Source organism: Diuraphis noxia, unplaced genomic scaffold (assembly GCF_037042655.1).
Source record: "Diuraphis noxia isolate RWA-SAM2 unplaced genomic scaffold, SU_Dnox_SAM2 contig0001, whole genome shotgun sequence".
Taxonomy (NCBI): Eukaryota; Metazoa; Arthropoda; class Insecta; order Hemiptera; family Aphididae; genus Diuraphis; species Diuraphis noxia.
The window spans coordinates 89,420,154-89,438,109 of record NW_028301711.1 but is presented as its reverse complement, the minus strand read 5'-3'; the positions used below and the strand labels follow the sequence as shown (position 1 = coordinate 89,438,109).

The 17,956-nt window shown below is 27.0% G+C and overlaps 1 protein-coding gene across 1 annotated transcript; it reads left to right on the top strand.

Annotated features, from left to right (window-relative positions):
* The first annotated feature begins 1,940 nt into the window (after positions 1-1,940).
* Positions 1,941-3,275, top strand: LOC107171391 (innexin inx2-like). Its single transcript, XM_015521631.2, has one exon. The coding sequence runs from the start codon at positions 2,133-2,135 to the stop codon at positions 3,207-3,209; it is 1,077 nt and encodes a 358-aa protein (XP_015377117.2). The 5' UTR covers positions 1,941-2,132; the 3' UTR covers positions 3,210-3,275.
* The last annotated feature ends 14,681 nt before the right edge of the window (positions 3,276-17,956 follow it).

The following is a 17,956-nucleotide window of genomic DNA, read 5'->3' as shown; positions in this document are numbered from 1 at the left end:
ATATAAAATATAATATATTATTTAATTGTTAGTAAATAAATATAATTTCAGTATTAAAACACACAATAAGCCATAATGACTAACATATTATTTAGAAAATTATTATCACTATGATTCAATTTTAAGCAATTTTTATAAGTTTGAATAATAAGTGAAGCTTATGATTAATATATAACTAAAATATTATATATGAGAAAATTTGGTTATTTTTTAGCGAACAATGTCCTTTAGAAATGTAACTATAATATGTTCATTGATTAAATATTGTATCAATGATATTTGTATATTATTAAATGATTAATGATGACGCGACAGAATGGTTATGGTTATTTATCAATATTTTTGAAATCTAAATATGCTTTATTTGTGTAGTTTGTACTTTACTTGTACAATATAATATTAACAGTACGATTAACATTCATTGAATAAATGCATGACCTATGAGTCAAAATGGTGCTTAACAACAGCTGCAAAAAGATAAAAATTGATAATTTCTTCAATATAATATTATCGGTGACGGAGGTCAATAATAATAATAATGGAACGTATACATTATACTGTAAACATATTATAATACGTGTTTACTTCCAATATTTAAAATGCAAAGATATCTAAATAGAGGCTCTTATTCTATCAGTATTTCTTTTTATTGCTATGATTATTTTAATTATATATAACACTTAACAATAAATACCAACATAGATTAGACTAATGATACATCTGAGCAGCTACAAATTGACAAAACTCCCATAAAATTATATTGATAAAAATATTTTTATTTTATTAAGTTATTATGTAAAGAAACATAATTTTGTAATTATTTTTATGACATTCACAATTACACACATAGAAAGTGGTATACTTATGACAATTTAATAATTAAATATATTTAAATATACCTAATATATACTGTATGTCCCAAAAAACAGAGTAGGTACACACATTACCCAATAAATATCTTTCAATTCTGCTTACGGGACATTGAACTAGACTAATCGATCATAAATTCGTATGACTTAAATTTTTTTAAGTTCATGTGTTTTGCGCATGCGCAACAAAACTTCATTTTTTTTAAATGTCAAATCTTACTTAAAATAACATTTTTGGATTTTATACCTAAAAAAATATTTTTAGAATAGTCATAAGGAATTTATAATAGTTAATCATTACAAATATATATGTATCATGGTCTATATTTCTATAATATTATATTCACTTAACTAATTATAATACTAGTGTTCAGGCTCTGATCATATCGCATTTACTATAGTGTACAGAATATTTTCTATAAATATAATAAAATGCTAGATTTATATGTTATTACGTTATTACATCTCGTTACTGAGTGTATACAGTCTTATGAGAATAAAATATATGGATAATTGATTCAATATTCGTTAGAATAATAAGTTAGTAGAAAAACATTTTTTTTTTTCGTTGCATATTTGTAAATATTTTATGGGTTTTGTTAATATTTAGCTTCTTTAACAAATGTTTATATTTTTCGTTTTGTGAAATACTCTGTCCGGTAATGATATTAATCGATTTTTCATAATAACTATGTTTTTAATAATGATAATCGTAATATAATTACAAGCAATTTATTTTATCAGTTGGTACTATTGTTAGTTGTTAATGTTTACATGTACATCATGAACAAATGCTTATTGCAATTTATTTCTGGGATTTATAATACAATGTATAATAGTTAAACAATTATACGGAACTCGTAATCACAACCGTTTAGATATATACCGATATAGATATATATCCGGTATAGATATACCGAGTCCCTTCCTAAAGTAGCCTTTTATGGACCCCTGCCCCTTCTTAATCAACTAATTACAACATTTAGTGTCGTCGGATTCGATTGATTTGTCTCCCATAACGCAATCACATTAATCACAGTACCCACGCACACACACAAGTATGAGCAACGTTTAAAATCTGTCGTCGTCACATCACTAACAGCCACAATTTCTGTTTATTCCATCGTGAGCCGTGCATCTTGTTTAAACGGTCCGTATATATACATTTACCCCAGGCCGAGTAAACAGTATTTTTGGTTGTTTTCAAACGAAATCCCCGAGATTCCATTTGATTGAATATTTCAGCCATCAGCAGCTAGCAACATGATTGACGTTTTTGGATCCGTGAGGGGTCTGCTAAAGTTGGATACCGTGTGTATTGATAACAACGTATTCCGGCTACACTACAAAGTAACCGTCGTCGTGCTGGTCATATTCTCATTAATCGTCACCACCCGTCAGTTCGTTGGTGACCCGATAGACTGCTTAGTGATCGGTGTACCAACTCACATCATGGACTCGTATTGTTGGACACACTCGACGTTCACCGTGGACAAAAAGGTTCGCGGCCGTATCGGCAAAGATGCCGTGCAACCTGGCGTCGGGCCCTACCGGGAAGGCCAAGACCTGGTCAGTTATCAAAAGTATTATCAGTGGGTGTGCTTCGTCTTGTTCTTTCAAGCTGTGTGTTTCTACATACCTAGGTATGTGTGGAAAATATACGAAGGTGGCCGGATACGGGTACTGGTTAACGACCTCAACAACGTTATGATTGACAAAGAGCGAAAGTCCAACAGCATGAGTCAGCTGGTAGAATACTTTGCCGTTAACTTACACACGCACAACTTATACGCTATGTGGTTTTTCTTCTGCGAAGCGTTAAACTTCGTCAATGTCGTCGGCCAGATGCTGTTTCTGAACTACTTTTTTGAAGACGAGTTCAAGACGTACGGTCTCGACGTTTTCCGATTCATCATCATGGATCCCAAGGAACGAGGGGATCCAATGTCCCGGATATTTCCTAAAGTCACAAAGTGCACGTTTGAGAAATACGGTACGTCCGGTACCATTCAGAAATTCGATGGATTATGCCTATTACCACTAAACGCAGTCAACGAGAAAATCTACGTATTCCTGTGGTTCTGGTTCATGTTCATTGCTGTGGTGAGTGGTCTCAATTTAGTGTACCGTACAGCTGTAGTGATATTTTCCAAGTTCCGTTTGTTTTTATTGAGAAGGGAATCTCGTCTGTCTCCTTGGAATGAATTAATTACAATAAACGAACAGTTCAAGATTGGCGATTGGTTTATTTTGTACCAAATAGGTAAGAACTGTGAGCCTAGAATATTCAAGGATCTGGTAACAGATTTAGCTAACAGCTTTAAATGGACAGATGTCTAGGTACATTTAATTTAGTAAAATTCTAAATACATATTAATAAATATTCTTAATTTAATTTAATTTAAAATATTAGGTAGAGAAAACTTGGTTCATACAATAAAATAATGAATAATTAAAATGATACCAAATCTCAAATTTTCCTTAGTTCTAATTTATAATAAGTATATAATATCATTGTTTATCAATATTAAAATTAAATAATAAGGTATCTCAAAAAAACAATATTGTACTTACTATCTATCTATTCTTAGAATTAATATATTCATATTCCATTTTTTTTTTTTATCAAAATATTTTACACTGTATACAATTTTAAAAAAAATGTATTAAAAATATAAATATGTGTATTTTTTGTTTAATAAAATAAAACTATTTTATTTTATTAGTTTTAGTACATTATTGTATATATAAACTATATACTATCATAACTAGAATTAAGAAATTTCAAGCATTAGAATACTTACTAAAAAATCAAACCTCAAATTAAGCCATATTGTCGAAGGTCTATTTTTATCATTAAAAAATTATTCAAATGTAATTAATATGATAACTAATAATTAGATATACTTTTGTGTGCCTCTAGGCTGTATTTAAAAGTGAATATTTTTAATACATGCATATGTATATACATGATATCATTATCATCAATGATAATTATTCATCTTATTCTTATCATGTTTAGTTTTAGTTTATTATATTAAAATACCTATTAGTTACAGAATCCATATTATTGCGATATTATTATTATATTTAAATGAACCCATCATATTTTATATTTTTCACTGTCGTAGGTTATCACTAATGGTTGTTCTATAAGAACTGGAGTAATTTTAATAACTATAGATATATATCCAAAATATTGATATAAATAATAAATCAGTACGTTCATTTAAGAACATACAACACGTATCACAATTCATCAAATTTTTTGAGAGAGTAAAATCTGTTTAATTTTAATTAGACTTTTTATATATTATGTAATTGATTTTGATAATACACATTTTGCAATTTATCTGGTAGGCACTTGCTTTGGTCAAATAAATATTTTTTCTCTAATTTTTATAAATCTAGTAAATACTATTATCACCTGTTGCTTTCTGAAAATTTGACATTAATCATTGTTCAAAAAAAAAAAATCAGGGCATTTAGGCACCAGGCACGGCACTGAACTGTTTAGTAAAAATAAAATTTTTTGTGTAGGTAGAATTATTCAGATACTTTTATATATTATGTATCCACTAATTGTACCTTTAGGAACTGTGAGTCAATTAAAATTATTGTAACATAGGTATTTTAGTCGTTCAAAATACCTAAATCGAACGAAGTATGGAAAAAATTAAGTACCTAGTTAATTAAGTAAACTTTTTCTCTATAATGATTTTGCATTTTTTTATTTTATAAAAAAAAAAAAATAATAATAATATTATTATAATGTTTCACAGATTATGCAATCGTTGATTTAAAAAAAATACATAGATAGTGTTCACCAACTATAAAATATTTTTAATAATAAAAACTGGTCTACTGGTGTGTAAATGAATATCACTCTGCTTTACGGAAAGTGCAGTTAGGTAGATCATTATTCATTGAATTGCATTCATTACACATTAGGTATCGATTAAAAATTTATCTGGTACTAGTAGGTGCCGTAAAAATCAAAAATGTTCTGAGCTATGAATTTCGCTGTCAGCAAATATCATAGACGATTAGGGTTATATGAGTATGAAAATATATATCAAATGAAATTTTCACTTTGAAATATTGAAAAATATAATATTTTAATATTTTTTTTAAATTTTTTTGTTTTTGGTATGTTCGACAAAATGACACACACTGAATTCATAGCTGATTAGTGATTATAGGATCACGATTACGTTTTTCTTTGATGTTTATAAATTATAATGATAATTGATAATAGCTAGGTACTAATATAATATAATATTTATATATTATTATATTCATACCATATTAATATACAAATATTATATTATATTAGCTCTATAGGCTGTAAATTATAAATTATAAAAACACTATTATACTAAGGATTTAATAAATATAAAGTTTTTATTTTATTTTAATTCAAATAGAAATAATATATAAGGTTTTAACTCGTAGACTATTATAATAGGGACTCTGGTTATAACTATGTCTAATTAATAATTATAAAATATTAAATAAACAGGAATTAAGAAATTGGTATAGGTAATTCATGTGTTTTGAAACTTTTTTAAGTATGCTTATTATATATTTTAAGTAATTTGTTTTATGTAGTAGGTATTTGAAAAATATTTCAATAATATTTCTGTTCTAAATTTGAATTAAAATGATTTTTATTATTTTTCATAATATAAATTTCATGACATTTTAGAACCCTATGGACGATGATGTATGATCATAGCTTAAAATGTATTTTAATAATATACGAAATACGAATCTATATAACTAATTTTTGTATTTTTAACGGTTTTTGTTCGTTTTCGGGACATTTTTGTGACTATCAAGGTCATTTTTTTTAGTTTTAGGATATTTTATGAAATAAACTGCAATATTTATCTTTGGATATGTACTATGTGTAAAGCAAAATATTACGTTTTAAATTTTTAATATAATAAAATGCTGCTATTTGCGTATAATACATATTAAAAAAAAACTATGGTTCATTATTTATGAGTTATGAGTCATAACTTATGACTAATATGAGTAATAATTTAATCAATGACAATACCCTGATATATTTTATCACATATTATACCTCTAAATATCCTCAATTTTAAAATATTATTGTGTGTCAATAAGGTTTTAAATGTTTTAATATTCTAAATACCTATATTATATTTTAAATATTCTAAATATCTAATCGTAAAAATTCAATATTTATACTCATTTTTCCATCAAAATTCTAAAATTTTTAAGAAAAATACTGGGAAATATTGACCTTTCAATGTAACAACTATATTCACTCTTCCACGAGAAAAGATATTTAAAGTATTTTTTTCTATTATACAAATAATTTTCAAACGAAAAAAATTGCAAAATCAATACATTATGTGCCACTACGTTATGTACCAAAATATTTAAAAATTAATTTGTTACTTATAAATTATAATATTTTGTTTCCAAACATTTAATTAAGTACTGACTTCTATCTGAATTAATTTCTTTTAAATAGTTAAATAATATTAATTTAGAATTCAATGAAATCTGAACACATTGAAGATATTATTTTTAATATAAGCTGAAAAATAAAAATTATTTTATTGTTTATAACTTATATATATATATAAGTTGGGCGTGCCTCTATGACAGTCTTCCCTATTGGTGTTTGAGAGTCAACAATCCGCCTAGTGTGTAATCAGATTTTAATAGGTAGGTACGCCCGTTTTTTAGAAGGACGTTACATGTAAAACGCAAATGCAGCTACATATCTTTGTTTGTACATTAACATGCACTTATAAACATAACATACAGAAAAATTTCAAATGATTATTGTTTAGTACAGTTTTACTACATTATTAGCATCCAGTTTTGAATGTTAATTTAGTGAATTACCTACGAGTAGGGTATATAATACCTATATCAGGCCTTCTCCATACCACTACACACAAATACACAAATCTAAATTTGTATCAATAAATATTTAATCTATAGCTTAAATTATACTTATAGATGGGTAATTAAGTAAATATAAAATTGTAAAAACAAATGTGTATTTATTCATTTATAAACTAGAATTCTGGACATTTTATTAAATAATGTATAAAAATAAGATGAAATGTAATGATAATTTTATTACATCATATATAAATTATATCTTAACAATACTATTGGTTGTGTTGATACGTATTATATAATATATTAAATTTATTAAATTTTAAAATAAATATCCGTGTTGAATATATTCAAACAAATTTTCCCCTCTCATTCTGAATCTCGTTATGAATCCGTCTAAGGTTAAAAAATAATGTTATGGTAAAACGTTTCTATGCAGAAATTATATTGAATTGGTGAGAAAATATACTATGCACAGATTTCTTTAGTTTATCAATTTAACAAATACACTTAATAAAATGCAGTAGATAAAACTCACAGTTTTTATTTATCTCTCGTAATTATTTTACCTAGGTTTTAGGTAAGGAGCATAATATCTCAATTATGCTAAAAATTGCTGGTTAGCAAAGAAAAATTACAAGATAGGAAAAAGGTACACGTCAACTGTACCGATCGATATTTGTATGTTATAAATTGTGTTCGTCAGTCACGTCAGTTGAATGCAATATATTGTGTACGTCAATAATTGCAATTATTGCGCTGATCGATTCTTAAATTGTTTATATGAAGCAGGGCTTGAAACCGAAAATTTTTTTTTCCAGTTTCGTTTTTGATTTTGGTTATTAGTATTTATTATTTCCGATTTCGATTCCGGTTTCGGATGCCGGCATTGATTTTTTCCTATTCCGATTCTGGTTTTAGTAGTTTAAGTTTTAGTGGGTTTAGTTATTTAATATTGACTTTTTTTAGTTTAATTTTAACTGGTATCCAACATCGATTTTAAACCCAAGATGGTTATTAATGTTATTATAAGTTTTTATAATGACATAAAATACTGGCGTAATAGGAACCACTCGCCAGTCGCCAAACATTGCATGTCGTACGATTTAGTGTCTGGTGTATTATTAAACATTTATTCATTGATAAGTCCGTGATATAAAACGTAGAAATAAACTAAACTATTACTAAAAACTAAATTAATGAAATACTTAGGTACCTAATACACAGTGACAGAGATAGAATTACAAAAACTTAATAACTAAAATATGTCTAGAGTCTGGTTAGTAAAATTGATATTGAGTATAAATAATAATACTATATATTTTTTTTTAATAGCAGTATCGACTATAGCAGTATTATAAAGTAGCTACTTTTAAGTTTTAATAACAATGAATAATAATAAATAATAAGTAATAATTAGAAACACAAAATATTGTTTACTGTGTAGATACTGTGTGAATGTAGATAATAATAATGTAGTTTGATCAAAATCCATTAATATAAAAAAAATGTGAAGCTATAAAATAATTATTATATTGGTGTTGTATGTTAGGTATTTAGGTCACGTTAAAGTATGTACCACAATTTGTATGTAAAAGTAATATATAATAAATTATATAAATGCAATAATTATATTAAGGGCTTTAAAACGTTTTTATAACGTTAAACGATTCAAAAAACGATTGAAATCGTTAACGGATTACATATCGGTAAACGAAAGTTGAATCATAACAAACGTATCAGACAACCAAGGGCCGGTTTCACCACTACTTTAAACTACGATTAAGTTAAACCGTGGTTTAATCGGCCGAATTTGGCCGGTTAAATAACTGTTATCAGTCGATTAAGCGTAATCGACGTTTAAAGTATTTGGTGAAAGCAGCCCTAAGGAAATTACGAAAAAATTAAAAATTATCTGTAGAATAAAATTAGAATTTAATTATTTTTGTAAAACTGTGATGGGATTATAATAATATAGTGACTCTAACGCTGTGTCCTACGTAAACGCGACGAACGCGGCGAGTGCGAACGAATTCTATCCTGACCATGCTGTTCCTTTTTCGCGTCGCGACGCGATGCGACGAAATACAAGCTGTTTTGTTTTTTGCCGCGTTTGCCGCGTTCACGTAGGACACAGCGTAAGATTAGCCATTAGGCACTATAAAAATAATCAAAATTAATTAAATAGTACGTTGTTACTTCAGAAAACAATCAAAACATTCCATTATAAATAATAATACGCCATTTTACATAATTAAATTCTTAGTAATGTATTTTTAAAAAGTAACAATAATGATAATATGGTACCAATATTATTGTTAATAATAGCCTTTTTTAATAATTATTAATAGGTATAGAAAACGGCATTATTTTGAGAAAAATATAAATCCCTACGCTAAGAATAAACACATTATCACATGAGCTATTTTTAATTTTTGATCTTTTCAAAGAGGACTCCTAGGAGACATGTGTGGTCCTGGAGTAGAACCTAGTTGGAGAGTTGGACACTGGATGACAATCGGATAAAATAGAGCCACACAATTTTTGTTTTGCAATTTTTATGAATCATACTGATGTAAGTCATAGTCAATCTCACAACCACGGCGCTCTAACTCCACTTAAGATTTAATAAGTTTTTTTTATCTTATTAAAAATTAAAATTCTTTCTCTGGTAATTTTATGTCATAAATTTTAATTTATAATCACAAATACTTATTATATATCACTTATGAATTTTGATGTGTTGTGGCATCGTATACATATGTAGTATGTTTTTCAATTTAATATTTATTTTTATTACATACTACGTAAATTATAAAATCTTGCCGTCTCCCGATCACATAGCCTGTTGCCAAAAAAAGTATTCTTCGATAAAGTATTCTATCACTTCGAAAAATTTTGTTTTTTGACCAACAATTAGTTTTATTTGTTAAAAAATAAATTACGACATTATCGTTTCCAGCCAACACCACCCACACTCACACCGAGTATCACGGGCCCCCGAGTTTCAGAACAGCGAGTTTTCGATGGCAACTAGTATAAAATATAAATTGAATTAACTAGTAACAAAAAAAGTAATTAGCAACTAGCAAGTTATAACATATAACTAGAAATCTAAGTTTCAGTGGCGTATTTTGGGTGATTTCTCGGGGGGTGTCAACATTTATTGAACCTCAAAAACAAAATTTTTACTATTATTTACTAATGTAAAAAGACATTGAATTAATTTTAAACAAATTAATATGTTAGGAATTGACAAGAAGTTTTACATTTGATAAAAATAGTATACTATAAAATAAGTGACAACACTAATGTCCAATATATTAGGACTTTTTTTTAAATATCGGGGAGGTGTCAAGACATGGAGGACACCCCCCCCCCCAAATACGCCACTGATAACCTTTCACTATTTTTCAAGAGTCATGAGCTCATGACTATAGTGTTTGCTCTTCTAAACAAATTAAAATATAATAATGAATTCTACAATTTTAACAACGTTTATAAGTTAAATTTGAATAATGTTTAATGCTAAATTATTCATAAATTTAAACGTTGTGAATATTTAGTTTCTATAACGTTTAAACGTTAAACGCTATATTTTCATAACGTTTAAATTCTTTATAACGTATATTTATATTTATAATATTATAGCGTATCTTTATATATTTATAAACGCTAAATTTATCGAAACGTTTGCTATCCCTATAACGGTAAACGGTATTTTTTTTTATTTAAGCCCTGATTATATTGTGTATAATAATAATATAATATACTATAGGTACGTCTAATATTTTGTATACCCTGTGGAATTACCTATGCGAACATACGGGTACCCGCAGACGAAGACTACTTGCAGCAGTGCAGCTAGTCAGCTAGACTTACCTACATAATAATATATTTTTTTTTTCCTATTTCGATTTCTGTTTCAGATATCGGTATTTATTTTTTCCGATCTCGATTTGGATTTCGGATACCGGTATTATAATTTTCCTATTTCGATTTCGGTTTCGGATACCAGTATTGACTTTTTCCGATTTTGATTTCGGCTTTTAACGGTTTTAACCGGTAATCGAAACCAGTATCGAATATCAGTTTAAAGCCCTGATATAAAGTCTATAATACTATTTTTATTATAACTACGAATAGGTTTTAGTTTTTTACGCATTTTAATCTGATATATCTATATCATAGGTAGGTACCTAAATTTTAAAACCATTATATTTATCATTATATCATTTTATTATTTGAAGATAAAAGAAAATGTGGAAAAATATTGTATCAATAAAAAAAATAATATATATTTTTACTATATTAATTATTTATACAAAATTCACAATTTTATTATACCATATAAACTAAAATTATATAAAAACTAAAATAACTAAGACAGTTTGTGTCATTGATTGTTAAAATGCTTCAATGCTATTGATGTATACTATGAATATATAGTATATATAGTATATATATTATATATACCTACTTTCTTTTATAACCAGCATATACAGATAATATTATATATGAGTTTATGACTAATACGAGTAGTGACTAGTGAGTAATAATTTAATCGATGTCGATATGGCGATATCTTTTTATTACATATTATTATAATATCTAATCTTCAAATATCCTCAATTTATAATAGGTATATTATTGTACGTCGATAAGTAAATAAAATATGCGTATTATAAAATCGTTATATTAGGTAGGTACGCTATATTTTAAGCTAAAAATAAATTATTTTATATTCCATTATGATATTCATAATACTATTATTGTGTATTTAGGTAGATTAAATATTATAAATATAGTAGAATATCGATTATTCGAACCTCTGTTATACGAATCCTTCGCGTTATCCGAACGCTATTTCGTTTCAATACATTAATACATGTGTCCGAATGGTGTTTTATTCGAACGTCAATGCGTAAAATATCATGACGCACAAGCCTAGTAGGTAGCAGTTAATTAGTGCGTAGAAGCTATTCGTCATATTATTTACTGATCAGTTTGTTAAAAACAAATAATAATACAAACGTTATATTAAGTTATCTTTTTATATTCGTAATAAGTAATAATATAATAATATGTTATAAATTATAATAAGTGCAATAAGTCGATAATATGCAATAATAATTTTATATTCATCGTACAAATAATATTTTTTTTAATTTCCATTATCCGAACTTGTATATATTTATACTATCATAAAATATGTTAGGAGTTTAACGCCTGTCTGAAACTTTTCTGGATCACGTAAACTTAGAAATTTAAGATTACACTATCATAACCATAGTAACTACTTTTAAAAATCATAAATAAATTATTAAATCTTTTGTACATCACATAATGGTGAAACATGGTACCATGACAGAAATGAATATTTTTTTCTCTTCAAATAATATTTGCTTTGTATAAATAAGTGTCATATCTATTTTCACAGAATATAATAAAGGTATAACTGAAAATAAAACTAATGCAAATTATTCATCAGTTTATACAATATTAAATCAAAAAAAGGTTAATTAATTGGTGCTTACAGAAAATATATTTATCGAAAAATTGTTTTTTAATGGTTTGAGTATAAAAGAATACAAACGTTTTCACAACCCAGACTAATTTGCTTATTTCCAATTTTTTACAGGGGTCTAGATAAAATTAAGACCAAAAAATCATGTAGGGGCATGTCTGATCAAAACAGCCATAGCCAGTTTTCGTCAAAAGTATGACTTTCCCTTTTCCATCGATTGACTTTTCCTACCAGTTTTTTTATAAGACAGCGTTTTAAAATTATGTTCAAGAAACAATTTCAAAAAGTTTGTGTTTTCTAAAATAATAAGTGTTTTTTAATAAATTTATCATGCCGTATAATAGTACATTTAAGTATTTAATATGACTTGATGGTCAAATTCATTCTGATCATTAAATATTGTTCTTTCCTATCGTGTATTATTTTATTAGTCAAATAGTTTTTTTTACCAAACAACGGATGTTTGTACAAAATGTTTGAAAGCGTAAAAATTTGTAATTTAAAATAGAATTTCTTAAACATTTGTTACATTTAAAATCTAATTTTATAATTTAAATTGAATTTACAACTTGATGATCTCATATTATTTTTGGTGAGACCAATTTTAATAATAGAGGGGCATAGTCCGTTCAAATCTCTCCTAAAAGTATTTACATCATGTATGTTATATGAAAATTTAGATTTTAAATTGAATTTATTATTTTTAATACAACAATACTACAATATTTCCTTTCTTTCTTAATTTGCTGTGACATTATCAGAAGGTCTTTCGTCCATTTCTCTCTTCAACCAAATAAATTATACCTTAAATATATCTCATACCTAAAAGGAAAATACCTACTTAATGACTAATTTATGGCTATAAAATCACAATGGGAAATGGGAATTATAATATGCGTAGAAGCATTTATAAATCGTTTTTGTTATCTTCTAATATATAATTTAAACGGTCTTTTTTTTGTACTAAATTAGACAATTTAAGGACGAAAACTTACCTGTTATAAAGGGAATTTATGTATAATATGTAGGTATCTACTACTAAGTCAGCGAAATTTCAAAAATAAAAATGTAAGTGATTAAACCACTATTGTTCGTCGTTTGGCATTAATGATACGGTATAATTACAATGTAAACAACATAATAAATAATAATGTATAAATAGCGAAAGCCATTACGGCGGATGTTTAAGATGTAACGCATTATAGAGTAGTTTATTAATCGAATGAATAGGCACAGCAGAATGTAAAACTATAAATTGAATACAATATGTTTAAATAATAAATATATCTAATGCAAACAGTCGTCGTTGGAATGTACACGAGTGTACATTACTGGAGTGTACTAACAACAGTGTATATTTTTTTTATAAGTAGATATTAATATTTACAGCCGATATAATACCGTCTGTCTGAATTGTATAGAAATGCATTAACACATACACGCATTATTAAATGAACTCAATAAGATATTATATATGTACATTTTTACTCGGGCAGGACCCATCGCAGTCTGTAAATAATATAATATATATATATATATTAATATTAGGGCGCAGAATCGTGTCGAACAAACAGGAAGCTATTTCAATAGTCGATTTATCAACTACACGTCTCAATTTATATTGTATATGTAAGACGTGGGTACAATGTGTATAATGTGTGTATAGTATCTATAGGGCTGCACACGCTATTTTATAAAATTTATTTTGCACGCATGTGGTGCACAGAAACTGGATTATTAAAATATACTGGTACCAACTTGAAATAAATATAATATAACTTATTATATTGTTATAACAAATGCTTCTGCAAAGTAGTTTCTAATTCTAAATTTAGATGGAAAAATACTGTAGTTTCGGTAGAGGAATAGAGGAGAGAGTGTCCTTTCGTTCAGGTCAAAATAAAACTATATGTCTGAGCATAAAAGAAATCTCCCGCTGGTCACATTCTAGGAACATCACACACACATATGCACGCGCATGGCTATGTAACGAACAAAAGCACAATATTATAAACATTAAGCCCTGTAGTGACATAAGTTATAGCGGTCAAAAATAATTGTAATACTTAAAATCTACCCTACAAAGGCGACAGTTTCAAATACCCACCCAGCTACAATGACGCCACTAACGTACCGATCATTCACACTGGTTCCATGAACATCCGGACCTCCGACCGTGCCGGATTAAGATACGACCAGTACGTTAACATGTGTTATCTGTTTGTATTCATAGTTTGTACATATTAATGCTGTATATCAGTGGCCTCAAACATACGGCCAGCGGGCCACCTGTGGCCCGCGTACCCTTCCTACGTGGCCCGCAATAAAAATATTTTTGATAATATTAATTATAATAACAGTAATTTCATAATATATTAAGTTAAATTTAGATAAATGGATTTTGTATGTATTTTTGCCTTCATTTTGTCTTTAGTTTTTAGTGTATAAGTATAAAAATGACACTTAAAATTTGGATCGCGAATTTTTTTGAAAAAATAGGTATATGGCCCGTAGGTAATTTGAGTTTGAGATCACTGATGTATATAGTAGATACCCCAATGAGCCACAGGATTCTGTAACAGTACAGTATATTATGAATTATACGCGTCGTATAATATACTTGTGTAGGTACCCGCAGTAAGTATATATACCAATATACCTATATGTTAAAGCTACGACCCATCACGCTATGTTCAAAACTGAAGAGGAAAAATAAAATAAAATCTAAAAAATCGCTCTGCTCTTTGTTTCATGGTTTTGTTTGTGGTATACCTCGTCATTGGCTAGATCACTGTAATAGATATATGAAAATTGAATTGAATATTATAAATCAATGCATAGACCCACGACATAATTCTGAGCGAAGACAGTAGTACATTAAAAATGCTCATAACTCACTTAAAAATTAAATTATCGTAAAAAATCAACGTACAAACACAGATAATGTTCTTACCATCAAGTTTCATAATAGGCCGATTCACTGTAATTTTTAAACTAAAGGCGCTACAACGCTACAAGTGTTCTGCTGAGCGTAAATTTGTTATATTACGCACTGGCAAGACGGAGATAACAAATACCACTGTTACGTACTCTTAATGTGTGATTTGATTTCTGTTAGTTTAGTAACTATAGTAAGTACAGTACGTTGAACTTAATAACATATTTTGCCGAAAATATTGCATAGGACTATATTACATAATAATATTAAATTATTGTGTTATATTAACTTAATTATTTATATTTCAATACCAGTGTACCTACCACGTACCTAAAATATAACGATGTAAATAAGGTTTTGAAAATGTAATTGTGTTAAGAAAATAACTGTTTAGCAAAAAAAAAAGCGCAAATTCTTATAATTAAAATTAATATTTTTGATTATAATAAAATATCTAAAATCTTTAATACGCCAATAGTTTATAGTGATCCATTTCTGAAGAATTCTACAATACCTCCAATCCCACAAAACGTTTTAAAATAAAAACTGTAGATGCGATGAGAGAAACGTTTCTATATTAGGCCCACCCATGGTTAGGAATTTACTTTTTCAATTTTGTATACAGAAAATATGTACCGAAAAAATTCCATCTGAGTTTTTAGTTTAAACAGTTAATCACGCATACAGTAAAATTATTTTTCGATAAACAGGATGTCCCACAAAATACATGGATGTACATTTTTATTTATAACATAATATGCTGATTTAGTGATTTTAGCAAGATTTGTTATAATTTCACAAACACTTATTAAATAAATAATTCATAATATGACGTAGTAATTAGATTTATTATTCCTTTTTTTATGTTTGTACCGACGACGCTGCTTGAACTACTTTCGTATAACTGCAGCGACGACTCATTGCCTCAATCGGTTATTTAATAAGTTGTTAATGACATTTTATTACATTCAGGTAAAAAAACATACCAGTGGAAATACAATTTTTTCAGGTAGTAATTATGTGTCAGTGTAATTTACATGACAAAAAGGTTCTAAAAGTTAACAATCGGTGGTATTTTTATGCGTTCATTCAAACGTACCTATTAGGTAATATTATATATTATTCAATTTATATTTATTTTTTTCAGTTATCACGTAAATTCTGCTTAACGCTTAACATATTCATTAGATTAATATACTATAATACCTACCAACATTTTTTTCTATAATATCTTATCTATACACAAGAGTTGGGTGAAATTCTAATTTTTGAATTTTCACTCACTTAATTGTCTATTAGACATAAATACATTCTATAATTGTCTAATTTAGCACAAAAAACGACTGTTTAAATTCTTTCGTTAGAAGTGCTTGATCGCAGAAAATAATTATTTTATAAGTACTTATTCAAATATTATACTCTCATTAATGATTTATAGCCATATAACAATCATTATTTAGGCATTTCTTTTTAAATAATGAGGTGGCCATCACGGTTTTCCCTCATTATAGTTAATTATCAATAAATTCCGCATCACGGCACTGTGAGTCAAATAAATGGATCAAATAGGTAAAAATGTTTTTGAAGTCAACGCCCAATACATCGTAAATATAAATATAGTTAGAATTCTCCTTCGCTTTCCATTGAGTAGGTAATTGTATACTCGAGTTACTCCATACGACTCATATTGACATAAAAGAATCGTAAAATACAAGGCTAGCATCCACCCACATAACATTTTAGACAGTCGACTTACTAACATTAATATTATTATTTACGTAATTTACATTCAGTATAAAATTATAAAATCTATTTCTCCTCACAAACGAGTAAAATACACAAATCACTAGCATGCATAATAATATCTAGGTATGGTAAATATTATAAAAAAATATCATTTTTATTTATTATACAAATACTATATTGGTCTAAATGTGATTTATTCCAAATTACCGAAACCTTGGTTTTTACTTTTCACAATAGTGCAATATATTTATAAGAAAACCATTTTCGTAAATAGGTAATTTACTTATTACTGATGCTATTTAATAAAATTTTTAAATTTCTACGAATTTCCTGTATAACACATCTAGCTACCTATATCCTATGTATTATATAACTGTGGTTATCTAAGTAACATTGTTCAAAAGTTAAAAACTCGTTTAAATACTTAATTTTTTGATAACATTTTAGTTTTATTTCAATAATTATCAATTTAATATTATTTTACATTCGTAATGTTTTATTTTTATAATCTAATATAAATATTTTTATTTAATTAAATTCATGATTCATCATGTTTTATTTTAATTATAATATTATATAGAGATAAAAAGGTCTATGAACATGTTTTACTCGCAAAGCTTTAATATAATTTGAGCTTGAGACCACTGTATAGCATTACGTGTGTCGTATAGCATAAGTGTGTATATAAAATAAAAGTAATATGTACCGAGCTATAATAATAAAAAAAAAAGTCAATCATTATTAAATTTAAAACAATAATATAATAACTATAAGTATAAAATATGCATTTTTTATTCGGGTAAAAGAGAAAATTAAATAATTTTAAAATAATAAATACTAATATAAAAGTTTATAAATAACAATCAAATAACGTACGTATCTACCTAAATGTTTTTATACAAACAGCTCAGTAATCAGATTTATATAATAATATACTAATAATTAATTAATTTAATACCACCGAGTTAAAAACGGCTGTTTGGGTGG